Genomic DNA, 25,509 nt, shown 5'->3' on the forward strand with positions numbered 1-25,509 from the left:
CAGACAACATCACCGCGATGTTCTGCATCAACAAGCAGGGGGGCACACAGTCAGCCCCGCTTTCAACGCTGGCGCAGGAGATATGGAGATGGGCCATCCCTCTCAAGATAGACCTGCTAGCCATACACCTACCAGGGAAGGACAACATACAAGCAGATTGGCTCAGCAGACAGACATCGGCATCCCACGAGTGGAAGCTCAATGCTCAAGAGACAAGGTGGCTGTTCGACAGATGGGGAACACCATCAGTGGACCTGTTTGCCACACGCCGGAATGCAAAATGCCAAAACTTCGCATCCAGACAGCCCGAGGAGGGGTCACTGGGGAATGCCCTATGGATAGACTGGTCCGGGACATTTGCTTACGCCTTTCCCCCGATACGACTGATGCACAGTGCTGAGCAAGTGCAGAGCGAGCAACATGACCCTGATACTGGTCGCGCCACAGTGGGCCAGGCAGACATGGTACTCGCAGATCATGGAGATGACACAGTGTGCACCCCACAGATTCGGCAGGAGGAAAGACCTACTCTCCATGCAGAACGGAGAGGTGCTACACCCAGAGCCTGAGCCTAGTAGCGTGGCTCCTGAGGACATAGAGTTTGCACATTTGAGACTGCCAGAAAGCACCCTGAGGGTCCTTCGGGAGGCACGAAGGCCCAGCACTCGGAAGTGCTACGTTGCGAAATGGAAAAGATTCACAATGTGGTGCAGGAAAGAGAGACTTCACAATAAAATGAAGAGGGACTCCACAGTGCTAAAGTACCTGACACACTTGCTGGAAAAGAACCTTAGCTCATCCTCGTTAAGAGTTCACTTGGCAGCGATAGTCGCCTACACAAGGGGAGAAACGTGCAGGAGTTTCTTCACATCACAGGTGGTGAAAAGATTCCTAGAGGGAGCAAAAAGGATCGCACCACCCAAGCGGGTGCCGCCACCTGCATGGAACTTAAACATAGTCCTAACGGAACTCATGAAGGAACCCTTTGAACCACTTCACAAGGCCTCCCTAAAGATGCTCACTATGAAAACAGCTTTCCTGGTTGCAGTAACGTCCTTACGAAGAGTAAGCGAGCTTCAGGCGCTAACGCTACAAGAACCCTACATACAAATACACAATGATAGGGTTGTGATGAGGACTGACCCACACTTCATGCCGAAGGTGGTATCCAAATTCCACATGAACCAGTCTATACAGATACCGAGTTTTTTCCAAAAACCAACAACTAGCGCAGAGCGAGCTCTACACACCCTGGACGCCAGAAGGGCAGTCATGCACTACATTGACAGGACGAAGGGACACAGGAAATCAAAACAGTTCTTCGTGTCATTCGCCAACAGTTTCATGGGGAAGGCAGTAACAAAAAAGACTATTGCACGGTGGATCGCACAGACAATTCAACTCTGCCACAAACGTGCAGGACAGGAGCTAGCAGAGGGGACACGTGCCCACTCCACTAGGAAAAAGGGTGCTACAATAGCCTTCTTGGCTAACACACCCATAGAGGACATATGCCTGGCGGCAACATGGGCTTCGGTGCACACGTTCACGAAGCACTACTGTGTGGACATACAGATGAACAAAGAAGCACAAGTCGGACAAAAGGTGCTCCAGCACATATTCAATAACCAACGCTCATCTTCCACCCAGCCGCCACAGAGATGAGAAACCGCTACAAAATCTATGCACAGCATAGTGAATCCAGAAAGATTCACGCTGCAAAACGAATAGTTTTCTTACCTGTCGGTGTAGTTTTGCAGCTTGAAGATCTTTCTGGATTCACTAGCGAACCCACCCACCTCCGCCCGAAAGATGAGGCTGGAGAGAGAAGAGGTGGTTAAAAAAGAAAGGACTTAAGAGTACAAAGCGGTAAAATATCACCTAAATAGAACATTGCCATTACTTCGGAAACGAAAGAAACACGGAAGAAAAGAACCCGAAGATGGCGCCCAAAAGTGGGAGCTTCCGCAGGAAGCATGCCGACGTCACCGGAAATGCACCCAAGGAGGTGTGACGCCGACGCCCACCTGGGCTACGAAAAAACCACAAAACAAAGAAAAGACTACGAATCCGGACCCAACCACAAGACCGCGGAATAATGCACAGCATAGTGAATCCAGAAAGATCTTCAAGCTGCAAAACTACATCGACAGGTAAGAAAACTATTCGTTCTGGACTCAGCCACTGGATAGAGAAATAATGCATATCATGTGAATCTAGAAAATGATTCAAGCTGCAAAACTACCCCTACAGGTAAGTAACCATTTCATTCCGTCTGGTATCAAACCTGAAAACTCTGCTACTGCCATGTTATAAAGCCCCGCCATTCCTGGTCTCTGGCTACAGTTGACAATCTGAGATTTGAATATTATAAGCAATATGTTGTAATGGGTGAGCTTGAATGGATCCTTATTTTTAGGTGTCTTAATGCGAATAGTAATGTTTGCCAGTATCCGCATTTTAACCTTTTGACCAGCAAGTGTGATGCAGCCTTTGTAGTGCCTTTGACTAACGTGTTTCGTCTTTTCACAGCAAGCCCTAGATGAGAACCTGGACCTGCTGGATGGGATTACAGGCTTTGAAGATTCAGTTAGAAAATGTAAGTGTGATCGTGAACGTGGATGAGGTTACATTCCCTGTTATTACTTTGGCTTCTGTGATTCTCATTTCTTCTCAACTGTCATACTATCTTTGTGCGAACTACTACTCCAAGCCTTTCACATTTCTTTTCACTCCTACCCTTCACAAGTCCATCTTTCCCTGTTGATCTGTAACTAACTGCTTGATGTCTTCTCATGCACTTACCATTGGCCCATCTCCAACAGTTTTTTTTTCCCTGTAGCTTCTCTTCATTTCTCAGTTTTCCTTTCTTAGCCTTTTCCAGCATTTCACATATTTCTTTTTCCCCTCTGCCTGACATATTTCTCATGTTGCCTGCTTTGTTACATGGTTCCTACGAATGTAGTAGGACTGTGGATTGAGTCAACAAAATCTCATAGCATAGGGACGGAGTCGTCTTATATCATCAGTAAATGTGGACTGGCTAGCTCACAATACTGCATATAAACTCCTAAACCTTGTGTTGTAGATTCAGTCGGCAACCTCAAACATGTCCAACCTTTTTCCCAAGGAATTCATGAAAACAGATTAATCCCTTTTAATTTATTATTTTTGTATACCACAGGTTTCACAAACAGAAGAGACAATAATACATCAAATGTTTATTGAAAAGATACAGTCCTTGTAATTAAAACATGAACTTTGATTATTAGGCAGATGAGACGCATCATTGTTATAAACATTATTAGTATGGTGAAAAATATGAATAATTCGACAACGTTGAATATTCCTAATATTACACCGGTCTATCACAAATACCCTGATAGTAGCAAGAGCATTTGCTAGAGCCAGTCTTAATGATCTAACCCCATATGTTGATGTGATGTCTCAGGAAGCTGGCTTTAGCACATTGACAAATGCACTGTGTGTTGGTATGCAAGCCTACACACCTCTAACATTGAAGCTAACTTCCTTCTTAGAATGTATGTTGGTTCCTGCTGAGTGGTATCTCATACGCAGCTCTTCATAGCATCCATGATGACTCTGGTGTGAAGTGCCTTTCTGCTGAATTCAAAACGGTTGCTGTTTAAATAATAAAACACTGGCCTTATCTCATTCTGCTCGAGAGGCAGAAAAATGGCTGTACTTCGTCTGGGGGAAAGTGTTGTCTCCTACAAGGACAAAACAAAGCAAGAACATCTCATTCTAGTACGTGTCCCTAAAACTAACAGTGCAGACTACAGACCAACAATGTCTAACTTTAATAAACGCATGCTTACATTTTGTTGTGGTCGTGAAAAATGTGCTCAAACCACCATCTTGGAAAGATGATAAGTTAAAAAGGAAAACTAAAATTAAAACAAAATATTATCCCTATAACAGCTATTTCTGGTTTCTTAATTGCCTTCGCAAGATTGAAACTTTCATTGCATTCAGGACCACCAAATTCATTCTTACCCTTACTGTCTTACTTGTCTACTCTTCTCAAGTCCTTTACTTACACACCTGCTCTTTTTCTAAAAAACAAAATAAAACACTCTGTAATCTGTCTTTTCTTTTAACTTTTCCTCAGTCCTCTGGTGGGCTGTCTCCTCCGCTAATTTCCCATTGATGATTCACTTTTTCTTTCTATCTCAATTTTCTATTCCGCGTAGTCTTTCAATGTGTCCATGATCTTTAGCAGTCTTACTTCTTATAGGTCGATTTTCCTTCTTGCTTTCTGTCTCCCAATTCCATCTTGTCCCCCTCTGTTTGATGCCCCTTCTTGATTTAAATCTATTCCCTCTTTGATTTAAATCTATTCCCTCCTTGCTTCTCCATCCTGACAGTCCTTCCACCTCTCTGCACATTCTGCTCCTTCTTTGGAACTTTTCCTGGTCCTCCCTGAAATCTCGTTTCTTCTAGAAGGACAGTTTTTAATCGCTACCCTGCATAGTTGAATTGCCCCTTTTCCTGAGTCTTATTATGCGGGCCACTGGAATTATGGTACTCTGTGCTGCAGTTTTTTTTCTACACATGTATGGATTTACCACACAATCCATCCTCTGCTGCATAATTCACAAGTTTTAACAAAAATATTTGTATTTAGCTCATGTGGATCAAAAGTTACTAAAACCACAACATGTTCCGGCACAGTGGAAGGCCCTTCGCAAAAGTTGACTGGTCATCTTTCAATTGCTTATTACTGAATTTAGTTGTTAAACTGGTACTAATTGGAAAAATTGTGGCTAGACAGTGTTACTAAAATGACAAAATAATTAAGCAATAATATCACAAAATGTGGTTCATTACACCACATAATTTGCCTTTTCGTGCTGCATAATTTGGTCATCCCTGCTGCATAATTTGGTCTTCCCCTGCTGCTTAATTCCAGTGGCCCAGCCGTTTTGTTATGTTATGTACCATACAAGCTATTTGCATTATCACAGCACTTTGGTGTACTTCCTATAGAAATATAAACGGCATGGGCCAGCGAGAATAGTGATCAAAATTTAAGAGAATTAATGGCCTTTGCTATTTCGTGGCCTGGTTGTGAATTACGGTGCTGTGTTCACTGGTCAGTAATGCTGCTTAATTTAAATGTAATAATTATTACTTTTGTTGAGTGAAACGGTTGCAGTTTCATCTGATCTCACCTTCTCTCAATTCCTTGTCTCTCAGTTATTTGCCATGTTGTGGGAATCACATACCAACACATTGACCGATGGCTGCTGGTTGAAATGCTTGGTGATCTAACAGGTAAGGCACAAATAATAGCTGTCCTTGGGCTACTATCACTGCCCCACAACTTGATAGTGCTGTAAGTATTTCTAAATGTTTTATTTGGATGTATAAATGGCAGAGTTGATTATCGTGGGTGTAGTTGAACCCGTGTCCTGGTTGCACACAGGTCAGTGCCGCTGGACCGGCACAATAATCGACAGCTAACTCGCCAAATGCCTCTGCCACTCGTTTATTTGGTGAAAGTAGTGTAGTAGAAAAGCAGCTTTGGCTTTTCGGTTCTGACTCTAGAAGATGCATTCCCACGTCAAATTTCCAATTTGAGCCCTTGTGATCCTGTACCTCAATGAGGCAACATGTACAAGGCCGCTTCTTTATAAGCCCTCAGTAGGTAGATTTGTTCTATTGTTGATTACTGTGCCAAATCGGGCGGAGTGAGCCTTTTAAGGGCTTCTCTTTGACAGCAAGCTTACTGCAAGGTTATTCTCGGTCATTAAAAATGTAACATAGTGAGACATGGGAAGGAAACCACCAAGAATGAATGAAAATTTAAATAAAAATTCTGGTTGCAAAGAATACGGCTCTCCGTTTGTAAGGCAAGGGTCATCCACATGACCTGGTGCTGCCAAAAGGTTGTCCCTTGCACACCACTACAGCTTAGTTTAGGAGACCCTCCCAGCAGTAAAATCACTCCAGCTTCCGGCACTGCGTAAACTGTCAAATTCCTTCTTTATTTTTGTCCATTGCAAATGTTTCTATTAAGATGCAGAGGTTAGTTCAGAGTTAAACTCTTCTTTCATGGTAGCGGCTTAAAAATTATATGATCACACGCATATGATAATCCACTCTGTAAGACTGGAGCCCTGTAGCAGACACTTGTCCCTTTCTAACTCCCACTGACTGCACTGAGAGGCGGTCTCAGAACTCTGCATCATACACACTAAAGGGGAAGGAAGAGGAAGGCCTTCTTGAACCTTTGAACCCCCCTCCCCCCGCCCTCTGTTAGGTTATTATTGGGTGGGGACATGGTGAATAAACCAGCTGGGAAAAGGTTATCAAAATTTGCTTTTGTCCTTTTATAAACACAAATCTGTTTTTGGTCATAAATCTGCCAGGAATCGTGTTTTAGCTCCATTTGTGGCAAATCTGTTGCATGTACAAGACTGAGGAAGTCTGGTTGGTCGCAGAGCAAAAATGTGCCCTTTTTTTTATTGACCAGGAGGGAACTTTAGTTGTTGAACTATTCGTATTACATCCTTATGTCACTGGTGTCTGCTTTGACAACCTCCATTGACTGGATCAGACAGTTTCTGTAATTGTTGATGAACATTTCCCAGCATGCCTTGGAAAGAGAAGCGAACTGTATGCTCCACACAACACAAAATTCAACCCAGTGGTTTTGGAGCTGCCTAATCGTTCCCCCTTTCGTGCAACAAAACAGAATTCTTGAGGTTTAGGATTAAGATTGGAGGGGTACCAAGTGGGCTCCGCTTGTTCATTCACAGACCAGCTCAATAAACAATCCTAAACTCTAGAAGGTATAAGGAGGAAGGCACGTGGCTCAGCCTTCGCAGCCTTTATTCTCGGAGCACACATTCTCGCACAACAATCATGGTTTGCCTCAATAGAGAATAGGAAACTGGCCACGTTTTTCTGCCTCCGTATCACGATAGTCTTGCTAACCTTAATGTATTTTGGTATGTAACTGGTTGATGGCCTATACCCCAGGTAGGGTAGTAGGCTTAAGTAAGTAGTTTGTAAATTACTGCTACCAGCATACCTTCAGATAATATGCTTCCTCCTGTAGAGCTGCCAAGTCAAAGAGAAGCTCCTGGTAATTTAGGGCCATATGTATCAAGATACCCATTTGCGATTCCCAAATAGCGATTTTTAAGAAATCGCTATTTGAGAATCGCAAATGGGTATGTATGTACAAAATCGCATTTTGTTGCAATTTCTTAGAATTCCTTAATTGCGATTAGCAAATTGCGGATCGCAATTAAGGAATACTTTCCCATTCATTCCTATGGGCCAGGAGGCCCATAGGAATGAATGGGAAGTTATTCTCAATTTGCGACTCGCAATTTGCTAATCGCAAATTGAGAATAATTTGAAGGGTGCAGGGGTGTCCAAAGGACACCCTGTTGCACCCCTGAAATGTGTATGGGTGCATATGTGGCGCACATACATGCCCTAAGGGCATGTATGTGCGTCACATGGCACTTTGAAAAATGCAAAAATGTACATTTTTCAAGGAATTCGCAACTTACCACCAACTAGAAGTTGGTGGTAATTTGCGATTCCTTAAGGGCATTTTGCAAATTTTTTTTGCTACATACATTGCATTTAAGGAATCGCAAAATTTGCGATTCCTTAAATGCAATTACAAAATAAGGAATCACAAATTTTGCGATTCCTTATTTTGCGCCAGTTTTGCTTAATACATTCCATTGCGAATTTCGGCCTTTGCGAATGCGAATTTGCATGATACATATGGCCCTTAGTGGTCTTGTACCATACAACTTTATACACCAGCTAATAAAAGTAGGAAAGCAGAAGGAATGTTTGATGGATACTGTATATATCCAACCGATAGCCACACCCAGAGTAACATGCCTATCCCTGTCACAGATTACTGCGAAGAAGGCTGCAAATCGGCATCCAAACAGGATGCTTGAACAAACTGCAGGTAAAGTCCTTTAAAGTGGCGAGTGACCTTCATCCTTTCTCTTGGAAGAATAGAAGTGTTGATTTCTGGCGTTTGAACTTTGGCGCGATTCTAACAATCTTTCCCTACATTTGAGCTGAAAGGATCAAGCAGATTTTACTAATGATCAGTGGGTGGACTGCGTGGTCTGATAGTAAAAGTGTTCGGAGCGGAGAGTCCTAAAATGGCCACGTAATAAATCTCCAGATATTTTTAATTTTTCACAATTTAGTAATGGTGAGGAATGATTACATCAGCCATAGCCAGTGACATTCAATTCGCACTCTCCTTCCTTTCCTGATCTTTAGTTTCTTGAGGACTCTTGCTAAAGCCTAAATTATACCCAAGACATCCAGTCATCTTTTTCTAATAATTCATGCAGCTAAATACTGATCAAAAACAGTTGGTTTCTCTGCCTATATATTCACATGTATTTTATTTGTTTTAAAGTGAAGATTTGTTGATTGGGTTTCAGGGCTCTTGGTCATGACTGCCAGTAGCGGAGCAGGTTAACAGTGATTGCTTTAAAAAAAATCCTAGTGAAGATTAAATAGTTGCAGATCTGCAAATGTGTGCACTACATTGATATGAAACCATGCTGCTTAAAGCACTAGAAAAACCCAGATATACATTTGTGAGTGTCTGTTTATTGGTTTAATAAATGTGGAAATGTACAAATCACAACTTAATTTTTTCACTGAGAACACAAAAATGCCCAGTTACCAGTCGTATGACCTGAAAATAATTGTAGACAATTAGATGGAAATGACAACAAATAAGTACCATAAAACTGGGAACCCTAACCAAGCTTTATAGTCCGCTGCCAAGATACTGGTAGTTAAAGGCCCTGAAACAGAGTTATAGGCCTGCAGCTGGGGCCTGTAACGAGAGAGAGAGAGAGCCTTTAACCCCGAAATAGCCAGAGGCAGGAGGTCTATAAGGCTATTAGAACATTGGAATGTTGAGTGCTCCATTGAAGACAATGAAGTGCTCTGGGCTTCTAATGGCCCAGTAGAAGCCCGTAGAGCATCATTCCCGTGTTTCTTTTAATTTCACAGCTGTTGCTGTGAACAAAGGCCTTTCAGAGACCAAAGGGAGTCAAACCCTCTCTGGCTCCACGAGAGGCCTTTGTTTTTACAAATTAGAACATTCTGCCCTCTAGGGGCGGAATGTTCTAATAGCCTTAAAGCCCTCCTTAGCAGGCTCTACCGGCCATTAAAGGCCCGCCGCTTTTGTTAACTCCTTGCGTGCTGGTGACGGAACCACTCAGTCACAAGCCACGGATGCGCTGTGCTGGTGACGGAGTGGTTCCGTCACGACCCGGCCGCCGCGCCTGCGCGGCATCAATTTCACGCCTGCGCAGCGCGTTCTATTGAGCAGGCGGGGCCGTGACGGAACCACTCTGTCACAAGCACAGCGAGTCCGTGACGGAGTGGTTCCATCACGAGCATGGTGGCGCCGCGCGGCACCCCTCCCCCCAGCGCCGTGGCGGAATGCGGCCAAGGGGTTAAAGGCCCTAGCTGAAACCCTGGAGCAGGCCTGTAGAGCATGCTACGTCGGGCTCTAAGGCTATATTAGAACATACCCCCCAGTAAAGGTGGAATTTTCTAAATTAAAAAGACAAAAACATGAAGACAAACATTGGAATGTTCGAGTTCCGGGCTTATACCAGCCATTATAAGCCCAAAGTTACTCCATTGTCTTCAATGGAGCTCTCTACATTTCAATGTAGTTAATGAGTGTTCTGGAAGTCAATTGTACTAATGATATCCACCTCAGAATGATGAAATGCTTAGAAAAATTGCTGTGATTCAGACTTGCACAGATGCACAAGTTGGCACATTGAGCAACCGCACGTAAAATATTTTTGCTTTTTTTTTGTATTTCAGAAGGCAAGCTCTCTTCGTCATGTGTTCTAGAAGGGGTCAGAGTATAGGGTATTTTGTAGTAAACGTTTATATATCTTTAATAAAATCCTAAATGCTTCATTAGATTTTAGTTTTTATCTCAGCTTTTATTTTTGGGGACTTAAAATTGAGTGAGCGGTCTCCCTCACCGCCCGAAGGTACCCTAGTATGGTAGCGTAAAGAATGTTTCATATGTGCATTGCTTGTCTGCTAGTAACTTCATACTGTATGCCCGCAGAGCCGCAGCTACGAGGGTGGATGACCAAGTATGGCTGGACGGAAGGCGAGCCGGGCAAGATCTTTGTTTGCAACCAAGAGGAAAACATCAAGCCCAAGAACATTGTGGAGAAGATAGATTTTGACAGTGAGTGTCCTAGTACAAGCACGCTTTCTTGAAACCGTGTGGTTGGCGAAATGTGTACTATAGTAGTGTCCGTCGTTTTACGTTTGGTGTACGTGTCGCATCCTAGTTGTAGTTTTATGGTGCCACGATGTTGTCTTATTGTCTTCAGGCCACATTCTAAAGCGTTTTTGCTGGTCCAGGAGAAACCCATGAACTCTCCTTACTTTCTCCTCTGAAGACTTCACGTGAAGTTCTTTCTTACCATCTGTGTACCTTTCTCTACCGGTCTGCTTGCCTTGGACACCCCTTTGTTAGCTTTTTGTCTGCTTTTCTTCATTTTGCTGCTTCTCTGCCTGTTGCGTGACACGTTTCTGCCATTTCCTGCCTGCTGCGTGACACCTTTCCCCTGCTGCGTGACAATTTTCCCCTTCCCTACCTCCGCCCTGCTGTCCTCGTCTTACCCTACTAACTCTCCTGGTCAGTGACCTTCCCCTCCTCCCACGTCCACTTCCCGTGTGTTTCTGCGCCTGAGGTGCTTTGCCAACAGAGCGTCGCAGAATGGCAGACTGGGGGCCGAAATCTGGCTGCCCCACACGCTGTCTTAGAGGAGGGCGACTGCGAGGCAGCAGGACTCCTCCACCCCTCCCCAACTTAATTTTCGAGAGCTACGCAAAGCGGCATGAAATAAGTTCTATTTATAATCCAAGAACAGGGGATGCCTTGTTCCGTTGGTGCCATGTTGTACTGGCGGCTGCGCTAAATCAGGGTCTTCCGGAAATACCATGATAATGAGCTGTGAAGCGGGGATGCTTTCCCACAGTGGAAACATGCCCCAAAAGGATCATGTAAATTAGCCAGTAGGCGTCATTCTCCAAATAATGAATCACGAGGGAGCTAAAAATACCTGTGGTGGATGCTGTGCGCCACCCAGTGGCTGATGTTTGCATTGCAGATGGCCATTGGTTATTTGTAATCCTGCTGCAGCTGATGTTCTTGTTCTGTTCTGTTGTATACTCAGGCTCCAGATTGAGGTAATTCTATTTACACCAGCAGTTCAATCATGGCTCCCCCGAAATGTTTTTTTTCATAGCCAGATCCATCTTTCACTCGTACTATTTCCTTTATGCATAAATGTGCCTTTTATTTTTCCAGCTACATCATTGTATCTCTCTCAATCTTCTTTTTGTTCGTGTGTGATGCTGTTCCCTTAGCGGTATAATGAGACTGGCACATCTTTCGTGACATGAAATAATACTGTTCCCTGTTGGTAGTGCCTAAGCTTTTCAGTATAAAACATTAGATTATTTTAGCGTTGGTTTAGAAATCCTGTTGAAAGAGCTCTGCAGTATGTTCAAGATAACGACTAAACGTTTCAGCTTTTTATCTTTAAATGAATTTTTATGGGAAACGATGGGCGGAATTTTTTATAACGCTGCTCCGATTAACAGTGGTCAAAAGATTATCCTCAAATTTAATGCCACAAGATTAACATAGAGGCCAGTGGACACAGCTTATTGTTTTGACCTCAGTAGGAGTTTTCAGGGTCTCATAGGCATGAGACAGGCCATGTTAGGGATCTGGTATTCAGTCCCCACCTCTGGGCTAGCGAGCTCTGCTCACTGCTGGTTAGGAAGACCTGTGATCTGAAGATTTCTTCCATCGAAGCAGGAGTCCTCTGTGCACACTCCCTGCTCACCCAACCCCCTTAAGCCTATCCACAGACATTGTTGCTGCCCTGGAAACGCTAATTTCCTGTTACTTCTTACAGTCCATAGCCAAAAGCAGGCGGTCTAATTCTGATTTCAAATTTCTGTACTGCTAGTTTCTCATGACCACATACAGGTCTGGTTTGTAGACTGATAATTATCATAGATGGCAAAAGTGTGATGGACTATAGGAATACTTCAATCAATTCCTCATCTGTTAGGGATTCGCACCAATATAGAAATAAAACTTGTAAGTGTAATTGCTTGAATTAGTTTGAAGTGGTGTTAATAACCTTTAGGACGTTTCATGCCATGTTCTAGTCTCTCGTTGTAAAAATATACTTGTTATATTGGTGCCTTTTTTGCAGTGCCTACACTTTATACACACTGCGCCAAAATAATATAGTAAGTCAAAAAAGATTTCCCTCCTTGGGTAATTTCACAAACCTGCTTTCAATCATTCATTCCAAGGGGAAACCAACATCACTAAAAATAAAACCTAAAATATGTATATAAACAGCTATTTATTTCTATAAAAACGTTTGTTTTACATTTGTTAAAAACAATATACATGGAATTTTATAGTAATCCATGCATATTTAACATCTAGAAAAGTCACAGTGATCATTCCATAAATGAATAAAAAAACAATAAAGACATTAAAAACCATTAATTAACGAAGCATTAATACATAACGGGAGAGTATAATAGACAATTACGTTTTGTCATTAGGGAGACACCAATCGCAGATAAATCAATAATTGAACCAAACCCTTATTAAAATGAGGTTCTTTTATCCTTATTCTTTAGTTCAATCAAATGTTTAGGTGATCTAGTGTACATGTTTTCATAGCTTCAACGGGTTCGGTGGATTCATTAGTTTCTCAACCACCTTCCTCAGGAAAGAACGATATCTCACACCAACTTTATTCTTTTGTCTTTGTATATAGACTCGTGTCCAAAAATTAGGGAATAATGATTATCCACTCCTCAGACCCAGTCAATGCTGGTATATATCTCTGTACCTTATACCACTGGTTCAGCCCGACAGATACCTGGAATTTGTCTAAGAGTCTGCATATAAAATGCTTAGTAATCAAGTTTCGATAAACCATATGGCACCTTTACAGGTCCCAGGGGCAAGAAGTGCACCCATAACATCAGTGATTGGTCTTTAGAGTAGATGGTAGGACCAAACCATGCACATGGGTTTACATGTTTTTTCTTGGTTCTTTCAGGTGTATCCAGTATCATGGCTTCCTCGCAGTGATGAATCATTCCAAAAGAAGGCGTCTTGTTTCACCAAGCAACTTTTTTATACCATCTCTCCAGCTAGTCAATAAAAGCTATTTAAACAAGGTCTATTCCTACAATTTGTCATCCGTTCTTTCACACAAGTGTTAATTTAATACTACAAGTGTCAGGGAAGAAAATAACCGCAGGTATTGTGTGAAACATTGAAATTTGTTAGAACCTGAGGGAACTCTGAATGGAAGTGCTAGACGTTGAATGTTGTTCACTGGGAGAAAGGAGCATATTTTTTTAGATCTGTTGTAAAGACAGTCTTAGCTGAATTGACAGCCTCATTTAATTAAAAACAAAAGTAAATAAAAGATGCATACATTGAATGGCTTGTAGTCCACTGCAGCCATTGGCTCTTTTGCTATTTGAGCGCTATATTTTACCTTATTTTTATCTTTCTGTTCTATATTCTTTATTAAAGGTATTCTTGGGTTTTTCAACTATGTCTTCAGTTTACAGTAATTCAAAGCCAGTAGTATATTTTCTTTATGCCAATCAGAATTATAGTTCTGGTGGTGTGCATTAAAAGTAAAGAGGAGTTTCTATACATATAGTAAGTACACCTTCATGCTAGGAAGTATCTGTACTGTCTGATTAAAATTGAGATTTTTTTTTAATTAAATTTTTTTTTATTGCAATCACAGGGCCAACAGGTTTAAACCACAGCATTTTATTTTTGTGGCAAATGCTTCCAATAAAAACAATAATTGCAAAGCCAGTAGGTCTGGCTTTGGCTGCCATCCTTTTGGCTTGTCAATGCTTGTTTTGCCATGTTTGTGTAGCATGTTGTTATTGGGGAAGCAGCCATGCCCTCACCAGTATTGTAGTTTTAGCCTGCCTGTAATTGCATATTTTATCACCTGTGTTGTGTTTTAAATTTGTGGTTTTCCCTGCCCATGATTGCCTCCATTTAGTGTGTTGAATTGTGGGATTTGCAGTCCAACCTCTATAGTTTGTCCCTCTAATTCCTTGGTGACAATTCTGTTTTCCCTCCAAATTTCTCCTTTGCTCTGTGCTAAGACCTGTATGTTAAAACAGGGCACTCCCAGCCACCATTTTGTGTTCACAAGCCAGTGAAACCAGCCCCATTGCCCCTCCCCCCCAGCAACAATGATTTTTCTACATCAGAGGGTGCTTCTGTGAGCTGTTTAAACTGTGTTTTACTAGGGCCTGTGCACTTAGTTTTTGGCTAGCAGGGAGAGTAAAGCTTTGTTCAAACAGTATTGTTAGATTTCAAGTTAGTGAGGCCCTTTACCTGCTGAAGTCCAAAGTGTGGATTGAGCCTGTCTGTCTCCTAGGAGATTCTAAACAGGAGAGGCAGCTGCCCAGGCCCCACCCCCAGGCCAGCAGACCATTGGCTATTCAGCTACCAGGCAAGTCTGAGCCCTCCTCTCACACATGCCCAGGCCCCTTAAGGCCTTGCTGGGTCCACCCCAAATCATTCTCCTCTATCTTGTGAGTTGCAGCCTACCTGTGCTCCAGATTGCAGTGAGCAGAGTCCAGGAAGTGGTAAGGAGACAGACTAGTGCTGTCTTTTCCCAAGACAAAAAGTTGTTTAAAAAACGATTTTCACTTTCTGTGTTTACTGTCTATGTCTGAGGTTGTTACAGTTAAAAAATGTAGTTTTAACCTGCCTGTAATTGCATATTTTATCACCAGTGTTGTATTTTAAAATTGTGGTTTTCCCTGCCCATGATTGCCTCCATTTAGTGTGTTGAATTGTGGGATTTGCAATCCAACCTCTGTAGTTTGCCCCTCTCATTCCTTGGTGACAATTCTGTTTTTCCTCCAAATTTCTCCTTTGCTCTGTGCTAAGACCTGTATGTTAAAACAGTGGACACCCAGCCACCATTTTGTGTTCACAAGCCAGTGAAACCAGCCCCCTGCCCCCCCCCCCCCATCAACAGGGATTTTTCTACATCTGAGGGTGCTTCTGTGAGCTGTTTAAACTGTGTTTTACTAGGGCCTGTGCTCTTCGTTTTTTTGGCCAGCAGGGGGAGTAAAGCTTGATTCAAACAGTATTGTTAGATTTCAAGTTAGTGAGGCCCTTACCTGCTGAAGTCCAAAGTGTGGATTGAGCCTGTCTGTCTCCTAGGAAATTCTGAACAGGAGAAGCAGCTTCCAACTCCCTGGCCAGCAAACCTGGTCCGAGGTCGCTGGGACCTTATATGGTCTGCTAGTGATTGGTACATGTCTACACTGATTGGTGGTTGTATGTGATGTCTCTATTGGATTAGGGTTAATGTCCTCATTGGTTGGGTATTTGAGGGTTCTGGTTTCTGGGTCTGTGATTCAATCATTGTAGGGTTGGGACTAGGGCTTGGGTTAGGATTTCTATTGGAAGTAGGGACTAGGGCTTCCTATGTTATTGGTTGTTGGGAGTAGGGTGGGACTAGGGCTAGGGTTAGACCTTTAACCACTTCGACGCTAATGACAAAGCCAGCTCGTCATGGGCGTTACCTGCCCTGCGCTCATGACGAGCTGGCTTTGTCACAAACAAGCCATTTATTACTTTTTCAGCGCACAGCAGGTAAACGCGGTAGCGCTGAAGCAGTTAATTGGAAGTAGCGATTAGGGCTTCTGTTGTGATTGGTTGCTGGACTAGGTGTGGGACTTAGAGTAGGGTTAGGCTTTCTATTGGAAGTAGGGACTAGGGCTACCTGTGCCATTGGTTGCATGGACTTTATTTGGGACTACTGGTAGGGCTAGGGCCTTTATTGGATTAGAGATCAGGGTTTTTGAATTGATTGGGTGCTTTGATTAGGGCTAAGATTGGCTGTAAGGTCCTGGTCTCCTATTGGTTCTAGATCTTAGGGCTAGTGTTGTGATTGGATAGTGTTAGGGCTAGTGTTCCCATTGGCTGAAGGGGTCACCTGATTACTAGGACTATAAAAAAGGCCAGGCTTAGGGCGTCTCAGCCTGGGCGTCAAGGCTAAGGTCAGAGAGGACAAGGGCAGTTCCCTGTTTGAGCCTGTTAAGGGCGGAGAGGACAAGGGCAGTTTCTTGTTTGAGCCTGTTAAGGGCGGAGAGGACAAGGGCAGTTTCCTGTTTGGGCCTGGTCGGGACTAGGGCCAGAAATGCTGCCCTTTTTCTCATTTAGCAATAGCCAGCCCACACCATCCACATCCACAAACAGAGCAACACACTCACACAAAATGTACACCACGCACAACACTATGCACAGATTAATGTCCCAGCCTGTTTGAGACTGACCAGGGCCAGAAATACTGTCCAATATACATACCTCCTTTATGTATCTATATACTTTCAATGTACTCATGGATCAATATATTTATCACTTTCTTCTAATTTAGCATTTCCAATGCACTTCCCTATTTCTCAGCCTATACTTCGCTCAATATATCTTCTAGCCCAACCTTCTGACTCATCTCAAACTTCTTTCTACTACTCTTTCCAGTGCACTACCCTATCTCTCATCCTATACATCTACCAATATATCCTCTACATGCACTCTCTCATTTATCCCAAACCCCATACCACTACTATGACTTCTATGATCCCCAAAATAATCCTTTCTAGACTCTCTCCTACACTACCCCTCCTTGTATCATCTGACACCTCTTTTACTATACCGATCCCCCAAAACAAACCTTTCTAAACTCTTCCCTCTTTTCTACCCCTCCCCAACCCTTCTCAATGCAAATAACTGACTAACATATCCACCACTAAAATTACTTTCATGTTTCATCATACTAATGCAACACTAATCCTAATGGGTTCCAGAGTAGCGTACTACTTGCACTTCAAAACCCCATCAGGGGTTGCAAGCGCTATGCAAATACAAACCTTTTTCCCTTCACTATCCCTCCACCTACCCTTCTCTACCCCAATAACTGAATAACATATCCACTACTCAAATGACTTCATATTTTACTCTACTAATTTTCAACACAAATCCTTTACGGGTTCCGGAGTGGCGTGCTACTCGCCAGACAAGCGTTTCAACATCCATCAGGGGTAACTAGTGCTATATGAATGCAAACCTTTCTTCCCCTTTTATCCCTCCGCTATCCTTCTCACTCCAAATAACTGACTAATATCCACCACTGAAATTACTTTCATATTTAACCATACTAATTCATCACTAATCCTTTATGGGCTTCCGGAGTAGCGCGCTTCAACACCCCATCAGGGCTAACAAGCGCTATAAAAATAAAAACTTTTTTCTCCTCTATCCTTCTGCTATCATTTCAAATCCAAATAACTGACTAACCTATACACCACTTTAAATGTACTTGCATGTTTCACTATACTAATTCAACACTAATGCTACTCGCCGAAAAAGCACTCCGACGCCTCGTCAGGGGTAGTAAGCGCTATATAAATGCAATTACAATACAATACAATACAACATGATGGAGCTGTATGGCAAACTTGTTCTTTTTCTTCAAAACAGAATACCAAAGGGGAATTGTGGTTTGGAAAATATAAAAAAAGTAAAAAAAGCAGTGATCCCCACACTATCTGAGTTATATCTATAGTGTGGTGGTCATTTTCCAGTTTTCACTGCCCCTTACCGATCTGTCAACCTCGCGGTGACTGACAGTGATATCTTAATCTTATCATTTGTTTGCACACTCTAAATAGGGCAAACTTCAGACAGCCCTTACTCTGTCAGGCTGTCGTAGGTGTTTGTTGGTGGTGGGGACAGGGTAGTCGACTCCATCAACATACTGGAGGTCTGCTCGTCTCCAAACTAGGTGGGCAGACCTTCATTTTGGCTGATACTACCCTCTCCGCCAAACTCTTAATCGACCCCTTCTTGTGCAGAGGAGATGTGTTCTATTGGCCAAAGCTGCTGCCTTTGGAACTTTGAACCATGTTTCAGCCCTGCCTTCACTTCGCATCCTGTGATTCTGGGTAAATCCAATAATGTCTCTGTACCTAAACAAAGAAAATAAATTGACCTTGTGTAATGTGATCTGGGGCTCATGTAAAGTGCTCGAACAACTTTGGGTCAAGTTTGTGATAGATAGGTAGATATACCTATATCTATCTGTCTGTCTGTCTGTCTGTGTATATGAGCGAAGCAATGGAGCTGGCCAACTCGTATGACACATCCACTACCGTCACCTCTAGCGCCAAGATCCAGGTTCACTGGATTTGGAAGAAACCGCCTCCCCCTCCCCCCCCCCCAAAGATCCTCAAGACCCCCTGCCTTCCTCTCAAACATCCCCAGGACCCCCCTAAAGGAGAAAATCAAATACGAGGGAACCAATACCAACTGCATGCTCATTAATTGCAGATCGCCCACCAAACATGCTACAGAAATGGCAGAGACAATCCTTACCCACGACATAGACATCACGTTCATCACCGAAACCTGGCTAACCGAGTTCTCTTCCCCAATTATGGACATGCTTGTGCCCCCGGGCTTTGCAATCCTCCATGATGACAGAAAAAATCAATGAGGAGGAGGTATAGCAGTCATACACAAGGACAACATCTCTGTGACAGAAACTGACACCCTCAAATATAACTCTTTCGAATATCCTACTGCCACCATTAAGAGTGACAACAAACCATTACTCTGTCATCTCCTCTACCAACCACCAGGAAACACCTCCGCATTCGGAGAACACCTCTTCGACCTGATAACTCACTGTTCACTCCGTGACTCCAACAACATAATTCTAGGCGACCTCAATCTACACTGGAATGAGGAAAACAACTCGCTAATCAAAACCTTAATCTCTTAATCAACAACAACCTCACCCAACACTGCACAGAGAAAACCCGCAACAGAGGCTCAATCCTGGAAGCCATTATCGCTCAAGCAGATATAGTCTCTATTAACCTAACCTTTCCTGTTTACTTTTCTGATCACCATATCCAATCTATTCCACATCAACCAAACGATCCAATGTCAGCCCGATACGCAGGTCCCCAACCCGCCCACCCCCCTTTCTGGGCGAGAAATCTAAGTCTGATTCCCCTTGCAGACCTGGAGGAAAGGAGAAGTTCCCTCCTCCCTATCCACACTAGTGAGCTATCAACAACAGCACTCACCTCCCTCTACAACACCACTATAACGTCCAATATGGACCAAGTAGCCCCCCTGAAACTAAAAAGAGGCAGGAACATACCATCTAGATCATGGTTCAACACAGACATAAACTCCGAAAGAAGAGAACTAAGAGCGGCAGAAAGACACTGGTGGAACAACCCCTCCACAATCCTACGAGATGGACTCAAATCAGTATGCAGGAAATACAAAAAACACAAAGAATGGAAAAACTTCCTTCTTTTGTAATGCCCTTGGCAATGCTAAAAACAAGCCCAAAGAACTCTTAATCTCATTAGGCAACAAACCTCCAAGCCCCATTCGACACCAGTTATGGCCTCCAAAGACCTGTGTTACAACTTTGCCAATTTCTTCAATGATAAAATCACCAAGATAGAACTCTCCTTGGACGTACTCCGCACTCCCCCTGGCAGTAAATCACCCCCAGGGACAGAATATATCACACCCAAGCTCCCCCCAAACTTATGGAAATCTTTCAACCCCATTTCCGAAGCAGAGATCATCAAAATGATTTCCAGCGCCAAACCCTCAACACACGTCCTGAATCCCATTCCTGCCCAACTGCCAAAAAGCTCAAACTCTCTCTAGCTCCACACTGGACCAAGAATATAAACAGCTCCTTGAGCACTGGAATCATGCCTGATTGTCTCAAAACCAGGTAAGTCACTCTACTGAAAAAACCGGGCTCTGACACAAACGATCTGAACAATTACAGACCCGTCTCCAACCTCCCTCTCCTAGCGAAATTCCTGGAAAGATGGGTTCTCCTCCAACTTACTCAAAACCTGGACAGCACCAACCTTCGAGACCCCCACCAATCGGGTTTCATAAAAGGTTGCAGGACAAAGACCGCCATCCTTAATGTAATTGATGATATGCAATCGTTATAAACAAGGGTTACCCTGGAAAACCAGAAAGGACCGGGACTGGCAAAGTAACAACAAAATATTTCCCTTTCTGTGTTCTTCTACCTTAATGTGACAACTGTCATCAGGTTTGTACTGAACCCTAGTGAGTCTATTTAGAAAATCTAGGAACATGTGAATTAACAATTATCATTTATTATTTATTTATTTAATAGCAATAAAATTAAAAACATATACATCTTGATACAATGATAACAATTAAAACCACACGATAATCAATTAATACAAATCAGTTCAAAATGTCAGTGAAACGTAATCCCAAAAGATTTTCCTATTAGATTTTTTTACAGTAATTGTTCCAATCATAAAGAACATTGAACTGTATACATTTCATACAAAAATCCTTACATCAATCTAAATTTAAAACATTGAAATACAACATATAATAATGTCCTTATGTCGACGCGTTTCGGTGTGTCCGGTAGTTTGAAAACACCTTCCTCAGGACAAATACATTAAAACCATCTATTCATGACTGTGACAGCCAACATATATTAAATGGGCTTCACATCGTTCACACTTGCCATAGTAAGTGATGCTGGTAATTTCCCTTCAGTTCTGACATTTAATGTTGGTTTTATTTTCCATTCATTATTTTCCCATGAATGAATAGAACCCTCGTGTCGGCAGACGCTAAGCGCTGATAAGGAACGAGTGCCACGCTATATTTAAGAAGGCGGTGGATGCTTTGTACCAAGTGGGATACCGAACCGGCTCCCAGATTTTATCATTATTGACCCTATGAGGGAATTTCCAAGATTGACAGTGATTTTTTTTACAAATGGCTGGAAAAGAAAACCAACGTTGACTGTCAGAACTGAAGGGAAATATCATTAAAAGAATTACCAGCATCACTTACTATGGCAGTTGTTCAAAAGATAGAACCATCAAAATAGAGTTCTCCCACCACTCTTATGCCCTTCGACCTCCAATTATACACCACTCGATCCCACAGGTCTACTGGTAGAAATATTGGCGATGCCAAAGGTGTATACCATGATATTTTCTCGAAGCCAAACATACCCCTTACTGTTCTCCAAACCTTATATGCAGCTTCTAAGGTCTTAAACCTTGTACGCTTATAGTAGCTCCACTCTAGGTATAGAAACAAACAATTTTTGGCTTTTACCCCCAATAACATTTGGTAGATAGATGGACATTCCGCAATCTCCACCGGACCTGCCCCATGTGAGTAAAATACTCATACCTTGAATCATACAGGCATAATAATATAGCGCAAAGTCCGGCACCGCCCAACCGCCTACATTTCTTGGTAATGTCCTGTACCGTCCAGCACGTCGGGCCTTGCGCCCAGACCACATAAAGCGCATACAAATTGCTTGGAGCTGCACCAAGCTCGCCTTAGGGACTTCTAAGGGTACACATCTAAAAAAAATACAATATTTTCGGGAGTATCATCATTTTTAATAAATTGCATCGTCCCACTAGGGAGAGGTGCAAACATTCCGCCCGGTCTAACTGTTTCTTTGCTCCAACCAAAAGAGAGTCCCAATTTGATTTGACCAAGGCAGTTGTAGACGATCGAAGCTTAACCCCCAAGTATGTAACCTCTTGAGATACCCTAGAGTCAACATACTTCGCTATATTTGCGCTTAGCAACTGAGTCTTAGCCGAGTTCAACTTATAGCTGGATGCGATGCCAAACTCTATGGCCAGTTGTTCAATTGCCTGCATCGCTATAGCTGGGTTAGGCGTAACGACCGCCACGTCGGCCGCATTGGCAAGAACCTTAAATTGATACGTTTGTATGAGCAATGGTGGGATTCTAGTGCTAGATTCTACCATTCTTAAAAACGGTTCGATATATAATGAAAATAAGAGAGGTGAGCAGGGGCAACCAAAGCCCCGACCCCTCATAACATCCCATAAAAAGCACCATGACACAAGGTTGAAGCCCTTCTCGGCATCTAATGAAATTAAACACAATGGTTCCCGGGTTACATTAACATAATCAAAAAAAGTTATCACACGATTAACATGGTTAGCCGTGCCACGTTGTGGAATAAACCCATGTTGTGTAGTGGAGACTAGTCGGGAAATAACAGAGGACAACCTGTTGGCCAGAATCTTCGAATAGATCTTCCCATCTGCATTTAAAAGCGAGATGGGACGATAAGAGCCAGGCAGATTCACCGGCTTGTCTTTTTTATGAAACACTACTATGCATGCTTCATTCCATGTTTTAGGGGAAGCACCTTTCCGGGCCATTCGCATTGTTGCCAAAAGATCTGTCTTTAGGACAGAAAAAAAAGTTTTATAAATTTCAACTGGTAACTTGTCCGGCCCTGCCGCCTTTCCCGTAGCCAACCCGTTTACAGCTAATTCCAATTCTTCTAATGAGATAGGAGCATCTAACCCTTCAATCTCCTCAGCAGGGAGATCTGAGATACAATATTGACTAATGAGAGTGGCCGCACCAGCCGCATCATACTCGTCTCTTCGATACAAATCCTCGTAAAACTGTCTAAACACCCACAAGATGCCACTTTCATTTTTAACCAAGTCCCCATTCCGATCTAAAATTTCGTCTATCCGTTGGGCTGTCTCCCTTAATCTTAATTTTTGGGCGAGGCATCTGCCACTTGCCTCGCCATACTCATAATGGATTTGCCGTTTGATAAAAACATTTTTGCAGCTTCCTGTGACCAATTCAGATTCAGTCTTGCTTTAAAACGTGCCACCGCCGTAATCAGATCAGTTATATCTATCCCGGTCCGAATGCCCTGCATGAGAGCTTCCTCGGCCTTTATCAACTCATGATATAGCTCTTGAAGTTTAGCTGCCTGCTTTTTTTGATTGTATAAGCCAAAACTCAAAGCTTCCCCTCGAAAAGCAGCCTTGAAGCTGTCCCAAACACACCCCACACTACTGCTCCCACGATTAGTGTTTTAAAAAAAAAAGTGATCCATTGTTTCATATGTGCAATAAATTGCTGCTACAATAATAATTTGCGATCAAAAGAGAATCCCCTCGGCCGTGTGATTGGTGCTACACCTGCTATAGACAAAACTACCGGCCCATGATCCGATGTAATTCTCGGATATACCTGTATCACTGCCTGATTTAACAACAATTGAGGAGTGAAAAAGTAATCTAACCGGACTAACTTCCGATGGGGAAAAGAAAAAAAGGTGTATACGGGGGACACCCCCCCCTTAAAGAAGCCCAAACATCCACCAACCCATGTGCAATCATTAATGCCTGTAATGCTTTGAAAACTCGCGGTTTCCTACCAATATATCTCTAATGTTTATTACATAAAATGTTAGGTGTTAAATTTATGTTAAAGTCCCTGCACAGGATAAGTGGTGTGGGCCATGTCGCAAGCTCAACATTTAAAAACTCGAGTGGTTGCTTCATCCAAATTTGCCCCATAAAATACACAGATCGTGAATATAATGTGGCCAACAACACACTCTGCGATTGCCCACCTGCCTAATCCATCGGATAAAATTCTGCCCGTATTGCCTTTATGTTTTTTGCCCAGAATTGCCACTCCTCTCGCCGTACCAGAGTATTTAGTACACGTTATTAAATTAAATCCCAGCTCTTCGAGCACTAGCCGCTTTGACCATACTATATGAGTCTCTTGAAGACACATTATATCACATTGAAGAGCTCGTAGCTCCTGTGCAACCCGGCGTCTTTTATCCAATGAATTCAGTCCCCTCACATTCAGCGTACCTACCCTAATGCCCCTATCCGCCATTTGACTGTATCTGAATTCCTTCCATTCGTCCACAAATTATCTACACAAACGATACTGACTACCCAAATTAGACTCCTTTCCGTCCTGTACTCGTGTATTATTTTCTTTTTCCTTCCCACCTCCCTCCCTATACTCCCCGCACCCAAAACCAACCCACCCTTCACCACCCCCTCAACCCCACACCACCCATTATGAGGCTTAAGGACCATGTCCTCTGCGATGTAGAAGTGCATTCTCCGGTGCCCCCCTGTTTGACTCCCCTGCTCCCACCCTCTGTCTCTCTCTCTCTCCTCAATCCAGTTAACACCCTGGCTGCAGGCGCTCTAAAAAAAAGAGAAAAAAAAAACCAAGTTCTGCTCCCCTTCCTTCATGTCATAGAAAGGAGAAAATCGTAAACTCCACTAAATATAACTTCACATATATCCCCTTAACAAAAAGAACCTAGTTTCATATTTCTTAGGCAACATATTAATATTCAAATACGCTTTCAAAGAGAAACAAACCGAATCAGAAAAGGGAAGGAACAGAAAAAGGAATGGAGACTGTGAGAGAAAGAGATGACCCCTGTAACCGAGATATACCAAAAAACATTGCGTTTTTCAACCCGTGCTAAACCCACTGTACATTCAACTGCTGATACAAGCTCATTTGGTTAACAGCCTATTCCTTTAACTTTTCGGACTAGGACTTGGGCTATTCGGCTTCTTATCTATCTCCTTCAAATAGTCCTGTGCAACTGTCCCGGAAGTGAAATATCGAGTTTGACCTCTAAAGATGATCTTCAATTTAGAAGGATTAAGCAAAAAGACCTGGGCCCCTTTTGCTTGAAAGGGCACAATTAATTTCCGCAATTGCCAACGTTCGTGCACCGTTGCGGGGCAAAAGTCCGGGCGCACAAAAAACTCACATCCCATGCCTTTCCGTTTTTTCTCGGGGCGTGTCAGATCATATAATGCCTCTCGTAGAAGATAATTATTAAGACAGATAAGGATTGCCCTAGGATATGAGTTCTGATCTTTACCACGCTGTCGTGCCACAAATGGGAACCTATGTGCCCTGATCACTTCTGTGTCCCAGTTCCAAGCATTAAGTTCAGGGAAGGCTTCCTTAAATAGCTGGATGATAAATTTCCGTGGATCTGCTCCTTCTTTTGCCTCACCTATACCTAGCACACGCAGGTTGTTGCGTCTTGCCCGGTTCTCTAAATCCGTAAGTTTCCAATCCATGTCTGATTTAGATTTTTGCAAAATCTCAATAGCGGATTGTTGTTTTACCAGACAGTCCTCTGCTGAGGAGACTCTCTCTTCCACCTCCACCACAGAGTAGTGACTTCCGCACTAGTTTTAACCAAACGTCGCACTGTATTCTGGAGCTTTCTCACAGCCCCTTGTGTGCGTAGGCCTTCAGCTTTAGTTTCGCTACGATGTATCATTATACTTTTATAGATCAAACCTAAAGTGATTGATTCCTCCTCAAAATCTTCATCCAAATTAAACTGAGCTAGTGGGGAGCTCTATCCTGATGCTTTTCCCGTCCCCACCACCTTTCTTACTGTTTCGTGA

At 42.9% G+C, this 25,509-nt stretch overlaps 1 protein-coding gene across 1 annotated transcript in view; it reads left to right on the plus strand.

Moving 5' to 3' along the window:
• Positions 1–13,303, plus strand: part of EIF3K (eukaryotic translation initiation factor 3 subunit K) — a 103,268-nt gene extending 89,965 nt beyond the window's left edge. Inside the window, exons 5-8 of the mRNA XM_078661106.1 lie at positions 2,533–2,599; positions 5,221–5,298; positions 10,133–10,258; positions 13,182–13,303. Coding sequence (XP_078517232.1) covers positions 2,533–2,599; positions 5,221–5,298; positions 10,133–10,258; positions 13,182–13,213 — 303 coding nt within the window. The 3' untranslated portion in view covers positions 13,214–13,303. The remainder of the gene's footprint in view (positions 1–2,532; positions 2,600–5,220; positions 5,299–10,132; positions 10,259–13,181) is intronic.
• Positions 13,304–25,509: the final 12,206 nt, after the last annotated feature.

This window comes from Lissotriton helveticus, chromosome 9 (assembly GCF_964261635.1).
Source record: "Lissotriton helveticus chromosome 9, aLisHel1.1, whole genome shotgun sequence".
In the NCBI taxonomy this organism is placed as follows: Eukaryota; Metazoa; Chordata; class Amphibia; order Caudata; family Salamandridae; genus Lissotriton; species Lissotriton helveticus.